Raw genomic sequence first — 17,429 nt, forward strand, 5'->3', positions numbered from 1 at the left:
ACTTAGCTATGGTAAGCTTCAATGGTAAAAGAAATTTGGATGTTGGTGCGACAGCTTCGGGACATCCTGGACAACGCAAATATACAAATATCAAAGGATTGGAACGAATTTGACTTGCATAGTGTGTTTAAGCTGGAACAGTCCATTATGTCTAGAAATTAGAGAACACCACCAGAGGTGTGAGTCTCAAACTAGTGATAAAATATAAAAAAAATGTAAAATAAAATATGAAGTCTGTCCCAAATTAGCTTAATTTTATTGTACTGTTCTCACTTGTGAAACAGAAAATGAACACATATACTCAGATCATTCCCCCAAGTGTCCCCCAAAGGCCCTACTAGGAACAGAAGTCTTTCCTTTGCATTTTTAAAGTATCGGTGTTGATATGATAACACTGTGAGAACAATCCTCATGTTCACGGATCTGCAAAAACAACCAAAAACACTGTAATATGCACGCCAGGCCAATAGTTGGTGGTGTCATTATATAATGACACACCATAGAAGAACACGGCGAGCACGCTCGAGGTACCTGCCGTGACAGAGGCACAGGATCTGTGCACTGAAGATTCACATGGCGACAGAAAGGGTGGCGTTTTCAAAAAGTTACATTTGGAACCTGTTTTTTAAAAGTTTGCATTTTCGAGCCCCCAAAAAGCTGCCATGTAAACGAAAGGCAGCAAAACTGCGGCAAAAGTGTAACATTTCATGCAAGCACCGTTATCTTGTAAGCGGCCCCTTAATGTCATATACATCTTTCCCAATTCCTTGTCTCTGGAGCAGCTCCAGACTTTATACCCTATTGCATCAAAAAATTGAGTTTTAGCACTCTGGCTTTGGATTTGGGGAGAGAGTCATTCGGGTTTATTAATATTTTTGGACTGTCTTAGACCATACGAATAAAAATTGACTAATAAAAAATTTGCAAATGGCTGTAAGTCTCATTTACGGTTATTACAAGTATACTGTCAGAAAATGTAATATGAGCAATGTGGTTTGCCTTAGGGCGCCAGAGGAGATGAACTCCACCATTCGAAATATTAAGTGACGAAAGGAAGATCAATCGCAGGTTGTCACTTGAGGAAATTGTTATCTGTCTCTGCTGGATCTGGACACACTCTACACATGTCTAAATACAAGACGAAACGTCTTACAGTGTCAATGATTGCCATGATTTATGACAGACACAGTGTACCAGAGTTTAGAACAAACACTACTTAATGATTTCTCAACTCACTCTTGTCTTGTCTGTATTTATCTGTCTTTGACCCCCCTGTGTCTGTCTTTGTGTCTCTTCTGTTCCTGCTCTCACATTATATTCCTCACAAACTGTACCCAGCCAGTGACCTCCGACTGTTGAGCTCTTCTGTGGACTGTCAGCACCTCAGGCTTTAACGTCTGATTCTCTCAGCAAGATTTAAAAAATAAAAAACACCCACTCCTGAAACACAGTAGCATTTTTCATCACATCCAAGTGGGATGATTCATCCACATTCACTGTGCAGCCTTATACTGCTACCTTGAACAGAGTTTTTTTTTTTATCCCCACTGAGCTTCAAAACCCTGAGTAAACACCTCACTGTATGTGTGTGTGTGTGTGTGTGTGTGTGTGTGTGTGTGTGTGTGTGTGTGTATGTGTGAGTACATTTCCTTTTACATTTTATAGCGATGAGGTAGTCACGTTTCACATGGCGTGGCCGGGCCGTAATGACAGAGTGGGTGAGGAGGCCGCGCCCCAAACATTTGGCTCTATTATACACCAGCCCACCGCACCAACAACCAATAACTACATCTTAGTGGGTGGTGGAGGGTGGTGCTCAGTGGAGCCCTGCCCAGTGAACCGTGCACGCACACACACCCTCTCACACACACACAGAAACATCTGAATGAACTCACAACAAGTAAATGACATAACCAGATCTGACCAAAACATTTTGAAGTCATTTTTAGCCCTCGATCTCAGTTAAAATGCCAACATCTGGAACCAGTTTTAGCCTCCAAAGGGGGGAAATAAGCATTATGGGTTTGTAAAGAGGGAGTTTGAATGTTGTCCATAGTGAGAAATCCAGAAGAGACACAAGGAGTTCCCATGTCTCCTTTTTTTGTGTAATATAACAAACAATTAATGGCACTTTATAAAAGGCAGCTTATTGGCAAAAGTGAATAATAATTGATATTAAGGCCCTTTGGTCTCAGATAAAAAATGTAGTTTGTTAGCCTGAGAACTCATAACCAGGTTAAATTAGTATCTAGTATCAACTTCACAAAGTCTGTTTGAATCATTTTTGACAATCGTCTGTGTTAGTCTGAAACCTCCCAGTTCATTTTCGATTTCAAAGGGGTGTATCAATGGCCGTGGGCCAAAATGCCTCTGGACACAATTGGATGGAGCTACGACCAATCAGAGCAAAGAAACATGACATAGTGATGAGCAGCGAACAAATGTGAACAGACTACAGCGTGCTGAGATAAGCTGTGATGGTGTATCATTAATATGTCTGAGCAAGTGTTGCCATTTTTGAAATTAGAATTTGAAAATAGTACTTCAACACAGAGATGCAAATCAGATGCAGCCACATTGTCTTTTTTTTTGCCTTAACGACACCCTTCTTTCATAAGCTAGATTTATGCTCCCAGTAGTGTCTCCAGCCCGAGGGTGCTAGAGCCAAAAATGATGTACTCACTTATTTGCTGAAAACTAAAGTTGTCAGTCATTGCCTGAAACATTCCATATATTAGATAAATGGTTGTGATTGGCCCAACCCGTCTGAGGGCAGCTGGAATTCTTTTTGAATGGGAGGAAATTGCGTTTTTCATGAAGGCATGACTTGTGCTACTCTCACTCTGATTGGCTAGCAGGGTTTCTCAAACATTTCAAATAGAATTTATATTGTTGGAGCTGGAACGTTCATTAGGAGCACTGAAAGATATATAGTGTTTAGTTATTCATTACATCACACTCGTGGAGCACAGAGTGTCAGCTGTATTGAAAGCAAAACTCAACTTCATTCTGCTGGGTCTAAAAGTTCACTTGTAGCAGCTGCTCCTCTCATCCATCAATCTAATCTGATCAGCTCTGAATGGATCAACTGATCAATTTTCCACCACACAAATTACAAACTGATGTTGAGGAAAAAACAACTAATGAAGGGCTCTGCCTGCGCTGTGTTCACCTGAATTTAGAGAGGTCACACAGAAAGATACAAAGGGACACACATGCAAACAAATTTAAAAAAAGAAGTTTGCTGTCATCGTCTTCCCCCTTTCTTTAAACCTTTACCTGTAGGAGTCCCTGTAGCTCATTGTGTCATGACCCGAGTCCTCCTGGTCCTCCTCGTTCACCTTGAAGCAGACCCTTTTAATGCCGCCTTGCTCCACTTTGTCCTGGTCGCAGCCGTCCTCACAGGGGGCCAGAGAAGGTGGCTGACTTGGCTCATAAACCGGAGGCTCCCCACTCTCGCCTTGGAGCTGTGTGGGCTCGGTAATAGATGACAAGAGGCTAAAGGAAAGGAAAAAAAGGGCGTTATTCCCAAATTTAACACATTTAACAAAATCTGTCTTATTCAGTGTTACTTACAATACATTTTTTGCACATAGTACAGTATATTTTGTGGTATATTTTTAGCGTTTGTAAATATTTTCAGTCACTATAGAAATAAAAAGTATATTGGAATTCAGTCCTTCCAATAATGTCAAGACACTGTTTGCTTCTATTTATATTATAATAGACTCTGCACAGATGCCTTCACAATCAAACATCTATTCAGACTCACTGTCACACCCCTTCCTCAGCACAGACACACAATATGTGTCTCTTTCTCTTGATGTTATCCTGGCCTCACTCCCTGTTCCTGTTCTGGGCCCGGCCCATAAATATTTTGGGCCTGAAGAATGTTCCTTTTGTAAATCCTCAGCTTTAAACAAGGCAAAGGGCAGATGGACAAAGAGAGGCTGACGAACAGCCTCAGGAGGCTCACGGGGGGGATAACAGCTACTAGCTTTTTATGAAGACATCACAAAATGTCACTGTGAAGACTACAAAAATAGTCTACTCACATATAAACACCAGTGCAATGCCAATATCTGATAATAGCAGCCACTGTCTGAGATGAAAATATTTTCTGAATGGATGTGAGCTAACAGTTTTCCTTTTATTTGTTAGATACCACTTTTCATGGCAGTAGAAATAAAAGATTTATATGAAGTGGTAACAAAGAAATGCCACTCAAAGGTGGAAGACATTTCTATTAAAGTGAGGAACAAATTATTCAAAATACATCAAAAAAATCAACAAGTTGATTTTCCTTTTAAAAAGTCTAGAAAACTGATTACCTTGACAATATATAACTATTAATCTTAATTTATCTTTACTTTATATCTAACTGTTAAGTTTACTTAAAATGTAGTTATATTTAATCAATTTTGAGTAAACTAACTTTAGCATTCTTTTTTGTCACTTTTTTGGCATTCAATTGTCACTTGTAAGTTGCAACAACTTCCCAGAAATTACGTAAATACTGCTAAACTTCAAGCAAACATAACAGGTAAATATTAAGTAAACAAAAATCAATATTAATAGTTATACTTATTTTACTTTTTTAAAGCAAATTATTTCCAAGATTAATTTCAGTAAGACAAACTTGTCAGATTTCACAGTGTATATATGAACTATAATACTTACACATCTATCTGAGCGACATACTGCTTCATCTCCCTCACAGCGACGTCCAGCCGACTGTATAAGTGAATGTAGGCGTCCTGGGTCTCTGTGTCTTCCTGTTTGAGCAGGAAGCTTAACCCGCCTTCCCCATGGCAACTCCGCCAACTGTCATTCAACCCCTCGCCTCCATCCACGCTCACGTCCCCGCTGCCGTCCACCTCGTCCCCTTCCAGGCCAGAGCAGTTCCAAGAGGGAGCTCCCATGCTGGTCACACAGTGCAGCGTGTGGGACATGGGGTTTAGTTGTGCTACGGGACAGGATGACACAGACAGGAGAGAATTAACAACATGTCAGAGACTGAAACAGACTTCACACTCTGACAATGTTATCTATCCCAGATGTTGAAAACCCCGTGAAGTAACACTCTTGTCTGTTCTTCATTTAGACTTGATGAAAAACAACTTCTTAAAGGGCACTTATGCAACTGATATGCACAGCGAGAGCAGGATGCAAAACTGTTTACACGGGTTGAATGCCAAACTAAGCTGTAATAACCTGAGACATCCCAAAACTGCAGACAGATCAAGTTCTTGCAGTGAACCCAGGGTGTGCGCTATAAGTATGCAGTGAACACTGCGATTAAATAGAGAAGCTCTTATACATTTTATGTAGATTCTGGACATTCCTTAAAAATAATCAAGAATATGGTGCTGGAAAAGGACATTTTTATCACTTATAAATTCAATCCATTTCTGATTGCAACACTCAAGACAACTTTGTCTCCATTGCTGTTTGCTGGCTGAGCCGGCAGAACACAGACTAAAAAAGCACCAGAGTGGACCATCGCATCAGTGCGACTGCTAGGCAGATGTCTGACTTGCAGCTGGCGGTTAACCCTTTAAAACCTGGATTAATATTACTTTTCTTGTGCTGAATAAGACGCCTTTCCATAACATTTAAACCTCTGAATCCTGAGAAAATTGGCTTGATTTCTTTCAAAAACACGGGAAAAACACAATGATCAACTTGACAAGAAATGTCACACAAACTGCAAAAAATCTGTAATAGGTGACACGGAAATGATCTGAAAATTAGCCATTTTGGGCCATTTCACGTTAAGATGCTTGTCATCCTCCCATGTTTTTGAAAAAGGAAAAGAAAATCAAGCTAATTTTGCACGGGTTTGTAAGGGTTGAAGGAAAGATGAAACTTCCTGGAACAGTGACAGCAATGCTAACCATACTGCAGTTTTATCTTTACCGAGAGTTCAGTTCAGCAGCCAAGCCTTAATTACTCGTAATTAATATCAAACTGTGTTGGGATGCAGTTGAACCATACACACGGATCACATGATACTTTTTTCTGTATCTGTGAATGAAGGACTTCTTAATGTTTCGCCCTCGTCTTAAAATTATTCTTTTGCGACATTACATTCCATTTCCAATCAAATTTCTCACTCTCTTTCTCTCCCCTTTGACCTCAGCAGCAGCATCCAGTGAATGGCACACATCCCTACGCTGCCTCGAGGCACCGCCTGTGCTGACATCATTCATTCACATCTCATGTCAATAACATGAGTATGGCCTGGAGCTAATGGAGTCCTAATGGCAAACCACTCATCTAATTTACTATGGGAATCCTTGCCGAGACCTTATGGCTACTGTGGGAGGCTGGGGTTCACATTCCCTTCTCTGTGCTGCGGGATTTAAATGGTCACACAGGGTAATTAGTCAAAATGATCACTGAGCTGATGTTAAGTGGGTTAAGCTGTGTTATCGTGACTGGATGAATCTCAGAGAAGCTTAGTTTAAGCAGCGGATATGTGATGGAGAATCTACTAATCTTATTGGATAGAGGTGTGTGTGTGTGTATGTGTGTACCCCTTACCTTGGTCAGGATCCAGGCCAAACAGGGAGTTCTTGCGCCCGAAGCGGATACTGAAAGTCCTCCCAGCAGAGGTGGTGCTCTTGGGGTAAGACACCTGCATGAAGTTGATGTGGCAGTTGGTAGGGACAAAGTCCATACAGCCCAACGGGTGAGGGCGAACACCGGCCTGCCTGAAGGAGGGCCATGCCTTGTTCCTCAGCTCCAGGGCAAACTGGGTGAAAAAAAAACCAAGCTGTATGACTGACAGCTCTAATATTTGCAGTGTGTGTTTTTAATAAGCTGATTTTCATTTTCACCACTGAGGCAAAACATGGTCACTGTAGCAGAAAATAAAACATGAAGACATAATGGCAGAAACAACGATGACTAATTACTGTAATATTCTTCAAGTTTATTACAGACTTCCCATTAGTTGAAGAGTACTTGCTGTCTTGAGTAATGGAAAAAAATATTATGAGCTTGTATCTATACTATCACCATGAGGTGTTATATTTGATTGCATCTGTGAGTGCAGCTAATAGATGCACAATAACAAAACAAAGGCCCCACTGAAGCCTATAAAAGCATTAAAAAGCATGGCTGTAAGTAGATTTATGTATCTGTAAAATAAGATCCAGTTAGATATATATTGAAAAGAAGAGCTCTTTTTTGCATAGAAACCTGATGCACGATGATTTTAAGCTCCCGCACTAAAACTGCAATGAACTGTTTTTCAATGATACATGAATAAAGATTGTTTGTGTTTTCAAGTAAAGCTGGGGTAAGCAGATTTATTTAAGTTTCATTGTGCAAAAATCCTATAATAAACTTTGAGCATATTGCAATTCCAGGAGTCAGAAAGAAAACTGACTTGTGCACCTCGTCTTGGTTCTGTTTTCAGGCTAAAGAAAATCTAGCCTCTGATGAGAGATTCTGGTCAATCATGGGTCATTTCAGAAAGAGGGTGTTCCTATTGGCTGTTCTACAAATGCAAATGCCCGTGCAAATCCTTCTGTGTCAGTCTGATTCAATGATGGAGAATCTTGCAAGGAAAGTTGCTATTCCAGCATTGCTATCAACTGCCTACACTACAAAGCAACCTCAAAAAGGAAGACACATCAATATCAGCGAAGAGTTTCTGTAATGGAGATAAAACACTGCTAATAGTTTAGCCTTCTACTGACTGAAGCCAAGGGCTCACAGCTGCAGCAATAAGTTCATGTTTATGTAGCTAATGTTAGCTAGAGCCTCAAGTCACAATGTGTCGTTCACCACGGACCACCTTGCCAGAAAGAGAGCAAACAGCAACTCCAGAGACTGATCCCTAATCAGGGGCTGCAGCAACCTAAATCAAGCCAGTGCAAACCCCAGCCCCAGCCCCTGGAAACCAGCAGTAGCACTGGGTGCTACCGCTGGTGTACCACTGGACACCAGAGTGCTGTAACACCCAGCACTGTAGGGGTTTGCACTGGCCTTATTCAAGCTGCTACAGCCACACACAAAAGGACCAGGACCCAAAAAGACCCCGGAGCTGCTGCCCGCTCTCCCCCGAGGAAGCTGTTTACAGTGTCAGAGAGCGAGACGGAGAGATCGTGGCGTGGCAAACTAGCTAATTCTTGTCTCATTTATGGTCTGATAAACAGAGAGAGGGGAGCAAAGAGGGGCTGAGTCAATGTGCTGCATGCAAGTCTACAAAGAAATATGAATAAGTAAAGCTTAGGACAGAGAGGAGAGAGCTGCAGAAGGAGGGTGCATTTTCAAATTCTGCTGTTGTTTTTTTGTGTTTGTTTGTTTTTCCAGATTTCAGCCTCCCCCAGCTTTAATACGAATGAGTAGGTGACGTTTCTGTGTGTAACAATTGTATCTGATTGTCTGACATTGTGTGTTCAAGAGAGTGTAAAGCGAGTATTACCTGCTGATAGCTGCTGATACGCCGCCGGATGCTCTCCAGCTTTGTGTCACAGATTTGTCTGAACTCGTACTGAGGCATGGTAACGACCCGGTCACTCTGGGAGATGAGCTGGCTGCAGTTACGAACAAAGAGGCTGTCATCACCTGAAAATGCCTCCAGGATCTGTAGAGACAAGAAACATTGGTAAGAACTGATCACTCCTACAATAAAAGTTGAGAAACTTGCAGCAACAGCAGCAGCAGCAGCAGCAGGAAGGGTGTTTTTTTTCTCTAATTAAACATTCAGCCTTCCAATACTAACAACCGCAAACACCAGTGAGGCCAAAAAACTCTTTTGTTGCTTTCAGAGCCTGTCATAATAGTACAAGTTGAACAAATATCAATGACCCACAGACTGGTGAACTGCCAAGTTAGGATCTTCTGATACATGACACACGTAGCTACAACTGAATCAAAATATGATTTTTAACGCTGTGGCTACGTTTCCCCTCTTAGATTTTCACCCTCAATCTCCCATAACTACCTTAGCGGTGAGACTGAAGCAGCCTTTGGGCTCCACCATCTTCTCCAGGACGTGGCTCTTGATGCCTGCAGTGCTGACATATTCATAGACGACGCCGTGCTCCAGATGGACGTTATCTACCGTCATGCTGACCAGAGGCAGCTCATTGGAGAGGGAAAGTCTGCCAAGCCGATGGTCTGTGGAGCACGATCGTCACTTGTCAGTATATAAACTTTGCATGCAGAAGTGATTCTATCTATTTAAGTTAAGCATTTACGTATAAACAAAATGAGGAGTATATTTGATATAGGGCCAAAAAAAAAGCCCAAAGTTTGTGATTCCAGGGAAAAAGAAAAAGGTCGAGGCTTAAAATATTTATGGAAAATCTCAGATGCCAAAAAAAGATGCTTGTGTAACATAACTCCCAAGCTTTGGAGAGACAAATAAAATAATAAATCCATTGAGTAATGACACATGTAAAAGTACACAGTGTACTGCACATGTGTCAAGTGTACTTAACTTGCCAGCACTGTAAGAAAAATTGGTCACTAATTATACATACGCTGACACAGTGTTACTAGATGACGTCCTATAACTGTAACTACTGCCTGTGTGTAGCACGTGTAATTAAGTGAGGATTTTCCACATATAGGGCAAAGTTACCCACTGCTAGAGCCACTTTCTACTGACACAGTGACTATGACTGAATTCAGAGGTCATCTGAAAATAGCAATTTAGGTGGAACATAATGTTCTGATGTAATGTTCTTGGCAGGGACATTTTTTTTAAACATCCCGTCTGCAATCGATCCACACCGACACACAAAACAGCTACAGTTTATATTAAAACACTCCCAAGTTACACTAATCCTGCTTCAACTGGCTGCTCATATTTGTCTGCATTACATCTGATATAAGTAAAAAAAAAACCATAAAATTAATAGAAATTTAATAGAAAATGATTCAGTATTGACTCTCTAAACCTGCTTAGCACTGAAGAGAATCTCTGCACACCTGAATGTATGACAGGTGCATCAGAGGAGGGTGCAGTTTATTAACAAAGAGAGAAAGTGGTGGAGATCATGATCTGCTGTTAAAAAGAAGGGAGGCGTACTGGATATTCACCTTTCTGACCCTCCAAAAGGGCTGAATGATGAGCTACTACTTAATGCAGTGTTATAAATTATTGTTAAATGTGTATATATATTTTTTCAAAAGAGGCTGGTTATATGGAAAGCTCGAATTATGGCTTATCAACTGTTCAACAGTTGGTGCATTGTGAAGTGGGCAATTGCTGAATGTCAAACATTAATCTTTCCTTTTCTGCAGAGCTTCTGAAAAAAAGAGTTTCCACTTGGATTTTTAAAAATGTTCTAAGAGTAGTTTTACAAAAACTTAAAAAAAAAATCTAAACATTTTTTTCCAAGAGTTGTTTAACATACATTTCTTTCACTTTATTGTAGTTTGTCTCTAGCCTGGAGGAGTTTAACTACTTTTTGTTGTTGTTTTGACAGCATGGATGCTGACTGATGTATTTGGTATTTATTCTATTTGCTCCATTTATTCACATACTTATGTCTTGTGACTATTTGAGGAACTTTCAGGCATTTATTGCAGGATGATGTTTATAATGATACTTATTATGTTTTGAATTGCGGGGTATGTAAGGTTACATGTAGCTATATTTAATGTTTATTGTGATTTATTGAGTTGTTTTTTAACTCTATTGTCTGGCTGATGATGCAAAGCAGTTTTAAGTGATCATCAGTCTCAGCAGTCCTCTGACTGGATGATTAAAAACAATAAAGGCAGTCTTTGTGTTTGTATAAAAGTTCTGATGCTGCCACCATACCCGATGAAGGTCTGCTGGACGGACATGTTTTTTTCATTCAATAGATAAATCAGCAGTAAACAGGACAGTGTGAGGGAGTTTCTTTTTTTGTTTTTAAATTCAAGCACAAATGAAAGAACTCATTTCAGAGGACGCAGCGTTGTGTTTTACCTGTTCCGTTGGTGCCGTTCTCCTCCTCGTGCTCAGAGCCATTCTCCACTGGACACGGACTGAAAGGACTCTCCTCCTTCTCACCTGCGCCTCTCTTTCGTTGGAGCTCTTCCACATCCTCGAATGCTCGATACACCCACTGACACTGGGGGAAACAGAATTATTACAATGAGGTGCAATAAATCATCACTGGAATTAAAATGAGGAAGTGAGTGTAGGAGGAGGATGTGAGGTATAGGTGAGATAAGTAGAGAGTGTGACAAGTGTGTTTTTTTTTAATAAAAGGCTGTGGATGTGGGTGCACTTTATGAACTGAATTTGAAGAAAAGGTTCTGCAGTATTTCTATACTGCCTGTGGACACTTCACCTGACAAGGTAATCAGGGCTGACTGCACCGCCCAAACTCAGCAGTGCAGTCAACCACATCAGCAACATCCTTGTAATTTATCCTGCTGTTAAACGAACCAGCAAACATTTACTGGAAGAAGTCCAAAATAAGGCTGCTCAGCTGAGCCTGTTCAAGAGGATTTGCCAGAGGAGTAGGCCAAGCTAAATAAAACTAAAACAAAACAAAACAATGTGCTTTATAGAGAAAGGAGGACGTCCTTCTCTGACTGCAGCCATGTGAAATACTGCTGTTGCAACCAGACTTGGCTTTTTACAAGGGTTTTGAAAGTTAGCTGTGTAGTATGGAATGTAAATACTAGCATCCAGAAATAAAAATCTGCTATTGTTACTTTAACTCTATGAAACCTAGATCATCTTTACTTTTCTTGCACTGCATTCAGATGTGTTTTAAATCTTTGAACCCTGAGCAAACTGGTGCAATTTCTGGCAAAAACACGAGGGAAAAAGGCAATGAGCAACCTGGCAAGAGGTCCCAGAAATTGCAAGAAATTAGTACATATAGAAAATTACTTTTTAAAAACAGCTAGGGTAAAATGTCCAGAGAACTGTTTTTAAATATTATAAAAAACACAGCATAGCAGAGCAAATGAATAATTGCATTTTTTCCCAGGTCGTTTCCTTGTTTTTTTTGCCTTTTTTCTTGTACTTTTTATTAATTTCTTGCTAATTTCTGGGTCATATCTTTAGTTATTCATTGCTGTCTTCACATGTTTTTGAAATAAATCATGCCAGTTTGCCAGGTTTCAAAGTTTTAAAACAGAACTTTTGCAATGGGAGTGGATGAAAATTCAGTGGAAAGAGGATGTTTATTTGTAGCTTTGGCAACCTCTTCTCTCCAGGCAGGATTGTATCTGGACCTGAAAAATGTTCAACCCTCGCTACAAGTGGCCTGCAGTGACAAAGTGTCAGCCAGTAATTTATGTCCGAGCTCACAAGGCCACCCACTGTTGGAGACAGGAACGCAGAAGAAAGGAAGAAACATGTCGCGTGACACCACTTTGGTATCATGCAGAGATTAAGATTTAATAGATAAAGTGTGTTACAAAGTCAGTAAAATCCTTGAAGTTTTTAATACATGTTTTTCTTCTCAAAGACTAAGTTGCTGTTTGTAATTGTAGCTCTAACTAATGCTAATTTTGTTTTATATATATATACCGTCTCGGAGCAGGAATGTCTGGGCCACAGGGGTTCTCTACTCTGTTAGCCCCTCAAATGTGAATTGAGTGAGCTGTCCCACATTGTTGAATGACCTGATAAAGTCACCTATAAACCTAAAACTGATAGTCATCATGCTACCTTGTGGCATTACTTAGGTATTATAAAAAAAAACAAAAAACTCACTGGACTCCGTCACAAATTCTTTTCAAATCCTCTAAATAAATGTCCCACTTGCACTACAAAACCTGCTCTGATTAAAAAAACAAACAACAAAACAAACAGTAAAAAAAAAAGACAGTGTGTGCTTGTGTTTGTTGTCATGTGTCCCCTCACCGCTTGGGGAGGCTCCTGGTGTGTGTGCTGCGCGGTGAAGTGCTCCAGGACCTCCTGGTAGTCGCTGTGGTTGACGTTGTTGCCGTTGACCTTCAGAATGACCTGGCCAGGCTGAAGACCCGCCCCCGCTGCCTCCCAGCCTGCAGTGTGTCAAAACAGCACTAGAGGTCAAAGGTCACAAAGTGGTATAGGTAATGTGGAACTGTAAACAACACATGGGGACATTTTGTAAACATGGCATCTAAGTCAGAAAAAAGAAGGCATTAAAGCTGTGGTTGGTGACTTTTACAAAATTTACTTTTGCTTTAACGGTTGCTACATCCACACAGTGGTATATGAGAAAGATAGTCTGTGAAAAGAAATTATGATCCTCCTCCTCTTGGTGTTTCTAATGGCGTTTAAAAGAATTCACTATGGCTGAAGGAAAACAACCAATCAGAGCTGAGGAGTGTCTATCATGTCAAAGACTTGTGAACTGTGGTCAAACTGTCAAACTAGGCTGCGCTGATTAAATATGAATAAATATTCTCTTATTGCATTAACAAGTTAATGTAGAACAAGTTAAAAAAAATGGAACAATTGACATATAATATAAGGGGAAAGGGGGTATTATCCAGAAAATGGTGGTCCAAGTGGGAGACTAAAAATGTGCATACTTAATAATTGTTAGTAATTGTTGAGATAACAATCAAAAGAGGCAGCACAACATGTGTGATTTTTAACATTACCATCATTATTATGTATATGCTTTTTTCTTTTAATTGCCGTTTACTTTTTTATTATTATGTTTTTTTTATTATTATGTTTTATTGGATTTTGTTTAGATTGTAGTGTACTGTGAGCCAAAACCAAGCGCTGTGTATGGCCAGAGCAACCTTTCTCATTTTACAGCTAAACAGTATACTAAAATATGTTTCTGAAAACATCTGAGTTGAGAAAGAGGCAATGCAATAAGAGAATCTTGATTTATGTTTGATCGGAGCTGCTTGCTTGACAGTTTGACTACAGATTGACGGCTGCATCAAAGACTCCTTGGCCCTGATTGGTTATTTTTTCCTTAGCCACGGTGGATTCTAGCAAATGCCAATAGAAACACTAAGAGGAGGAGGAACTTGATCTTTTTCTCCCATTAACTATCTCTCTCTGTGAGGATAGAATGTGTGTTTCAGGAAATATGAAAAACATTATTTTTTTTAAAAGTTACCAACTGTAGCTTTAAAAGTGTTTCCCATATCTAGGCAAAAAAACCCTCCTCCTAAAATTAAAGTACATGACTATAATTTCTATGGAATCTTGTTTTGGACGCAATTCCCACATGTGTACATAACCTCGCCCCTTTGTTCCTGGAGGAAAAAAGAAAATTATTCGGTTCAATGCCGTAACATGCTGTCCCAAGCTACTAATGGCTTTGCAGCCTGGAAGTCCAATCAACACCTCCATCATCTTCCTCTCAGACCTAAAAATACCAGCGCTGGCATCACTTCCACCCAAGGTGCCAGCAATTACCTAACTCCGGGGCTACTTGACCCATGCATGGATATCACACAGGGGGACTGATTTAGGAACAGAGAAAAAAAACAGCTGGAGGCTGTTGAATATCAGCCGGAAAAAAACTGCTCCTCATAGAGCAGCTCAGACACCAGAAGGGATACAAGACACTAGAAAAGAGAGAAAAGGAGAGGGAGTGAGGGGAGGGAGAGGGAAGGAGACAAATGGGGAGAGGGAGAGAAAGCGGAGAAGTCCCCCTGTCATAATAAAATAAAACCACAAGATCACATTCCTTGGTTGCACCGAGCAGCGGCTCCTCTTCTTGCTGTTTTTGTCCTCTCTCACTCCTGTCTGGTTTACACATTTGGATTCATCCCTCACTTCACCTCTCATAAATCACTCATGCCTCTATTTGGAGTCAGTCTAGGTGATACAAACATCTGGTTAGGAGGCAGTAAGGGAAGAGGAAGGCGAATGAGAAGGATTGAAAGTTTGGGGGTACTTTTCAGTTATCTTTTGCACTTTTAGCTCTGAGCAAAGTGCATGTGTATGTGTGTGTGTGTGTGTGTGTGTGTGTGTGTGTGTGTGTGTGTGTGTGTGTGTGTGTACGTGTGTTTTAAAAGTAGAGTAAAGTCTATTAGGGGCGTGCACCCTGTCAGCAGGCTGTCTGGCTGACAGGTGGCCATAAAAACCTAATAGAGGCTCACTAAAAGCAGAAAGTAACAGGTGGTTGGAGGCTAGAGTTACCTCATCTTTCCCTCAAATTCACCCCGAATTATTTGTCTTTCTGACACTGTAAACACCTTCAAAGCATTTACTGGCACAAATCCTGCAGTAACACGGTCAAACTTCTATAAATCTGTCCGCCTATCTCCAGTATCGGGGTCTTAACCAAAATATATCTCTCTTGTAACTGAATTTAAGAAAATATTAATTGGATTACATCCCCCAGAGAGCTGTGACCTCTTAAACCCATCAACAGATTATTTTCCATTACACATAAAGTAGAAACTGGTGCTGATCTTTTTACCTTTAAAGACTATGGTGTATACTGTGTTGTTATATGTGACTGATCACTTCTAATGTTAAATTCTTCTTCATTTTTTTGCTTCTCTTACTATGTGATCTTGGTAAACGAGGACCACAACCTTCTAATTTGTATCTTTATTATTATGAAAGGTTAAGTGGTACATCCTTATCCTGTTTGTTATTCTCAATATAGTATTTTCTATTTATTTTATTTAACCTTTAACCATAAAAGCCTCTTGTGACTAAAAACCTCTTTTTCAAGAGTATCCTAGCCAAGACAGGCAGCATCAAAAGTTACAAACAACGTGGAACAAAAGTTCAAAATCAAAATGTACAACTCCAAACAACAAAATAAAATATAAGAACACAAAATAAAGTTACCACATGGAAGGACTAAAAAGGAAGTTAATATGCTCTATGAATAAAACAAAAAAATGAACAAAACAAGACAATTAAAACATCAGCTAAGACTCTCCCTGAAAATGGCATGTAGAAGATGACATACAAAAGTAATGCAACAGTGCTTTGAAAGGACAGGATTTTTGTATGTCATCTTCTACATGTCAGGGTGTATCTCTGTTACAAACAGTAGTTTTAATGTTGAATTGTATTAGTTTTCTCTGAAAAAGTCACATCTTTGGTGGTCAATTACCTTTTTTCATTCGCACTTTTGGTGTGCTGTGTCAAACCATGCCACGCCTATTTGTATTTCCATTAATGGAAATGACGAACCACGCCTGAGATAGACCGTCTTTGGAGTAGAGCCAAAAGCATGCCTGGCCGCTTTTGAGCAGGTAGCAATGACGTCTTACTGACGCAGACTCCAGCCAACACCAGCCAACCCCTTACCTCCCTGAAACAAGCGTGTGTGTTGCAAGACTCCACTGACTTCTGTTTATGCAAGACACCAGAGAGAACGGTGTTTTTTAAAGTCTCCGTGTGTTCAGCTCTCAGTTCTTTTGTAGCTTCAAACTGAATCCCAGTGGTCTGGAGTTTAGTTTCTCTACGTTGTCATGTTTTTACTTTAGACATCTGCTTTATTTCAATGTTTCATGTTTGCTTTTTGCCATATGGGAGTCTGTTAAATTGACAAAAAAAATTGTTAAATTGAAAACCCAACATTTCCTTATTTTGCTGCTTCACCATAAAAAGTTTTACATGACAAAATAACAGTGGAATGGAAAGAAAATGAAATGTGTTGATCACTAAATTCTTCAACGAAAAAAGATTACTGTTGCTGCAGGGAGGAAGAGACGGTACAGAAACAGTCTCAGTTAGATGAAGAGCTGCAGATAAAAGACTTAAACTGCACCCTCAGCAAACATCAAATCTCAACAACACGTAAACTTCTTTTACCTGCCGTGCTGTGTGATAAGAGAAAAACACACTTGTAGCAAATAATGAGGGACCTTTAGCCACGGATCAGCCTGCCTGCTTTTAAATGTCAGCATTCAGGACAAGCTGTTGTTAGTTAACCCTTTGAAATCTGGATCAACATCACTTTTTTGTGCTACATTCACGCACCTTTCAAAAGTATTAAAACCTTTGAATCAAGAGCAAACTGGTTTAATTTCTCTCACAAAAACCAATGAGCAACTTGGCAAGAAATGTCCTGCAAATTGCAAGAAATTAGTATAATTTGAAAATGATAATTTCCAGAAAACTCTATTTCTAATTATCATAATTATACATGAAATTTTTTTACAGAATAAGTATAATTTGTAAGCATTTTTTTCTGGTTATTTCTCTTTTTTGTTTTTTGTTAACCCTAACCCTAACTTTTCCCTTCTTCTTCCCAGGTTTTAAAGGGTTAAAGACACACCTTCAAACCTGGTGTAACTGAGATCCCTGCTACGCTAGGCTGATGTGCCAAACCAGACCAAATCAAGCCCAGTCAGCCCATGTAAGTGGAAAAAGGGTAAAAGTGTATTCAGGGTGCAGTCACTCACCTTTTCTGACAGCGTGGACATGAGGAGGGGCAGAGCCGCAGAGTCTGAAGGAGAGGCTGTCTGGGTTGTCAGGGATCTTCACAATTCTTGATGAGAAAAGACCAGTCAGACCAGTCAACCTTATG

General features: G+C 40.0%; 1 protein-coding gene across 2 annotated transcripts in view; it reads right to left on the reverse strand.

Moving 5' to 3' along the window:
* The window catches only part of prex1 (phosphatidylinositol-3,4,5-trisphosphate-dependent Rac exchange factor 1), a 113,382-nt gene that overhangs the window by 17,856 nt on the left and 78,097 nt on the right, over nt 1-17,429 (reverse strand). For both annotated transcript variants that reach the window (XM_088082520.1, XM_088082521.1), the window contains exons 19-26: nt 17,305-17,390; nt 12,839-12,978; nt 10,940-11,084; nt 8,960-9,135; nt 8,438-8,599; nt 6,547-6,757; nt 4,681-4,966; nt 3,280-3,498 (exon numbers count right to left, since the gene is read on the reverse strand). In XM_088082520.1, coding sequence (XP_087938646.1) covers nt 3,280-3,498; nt 4,681-4,966; nt 6,547-6,757; nt 8,438-8,599; nt 8,960-9,135; nt 10,940-11,084; nt 12,839-12,978; nt 17,305-17,390 — 1,425 coding nt within the window. The remainder of the gene's footprint in view (nt 1-3,279; nt 3,499-4,680; nt 4,967-6,546; nt 6,758-8,437; nt 8,600-8,959; nt 9,136-10,939; nt 11,085-12,838; nt 12,979-17,304; nt 17,391-17,429) is intronic.

Source organism: Plectropomus leopardus, chromosome 9, assembly GCF_026936395.1.
Source record: "Plectropomus leopardus strain MGB_pleo_1.0 chromosome 9, ASM2693639v1, whole genome shotgun sequence".
Taxonomy (NCBI): Eukaryota; Metazoa; Chordata; class Actinopteri; order Perciformes; family Serranidae; genus Plectropomus; species Plectropomus leopardus.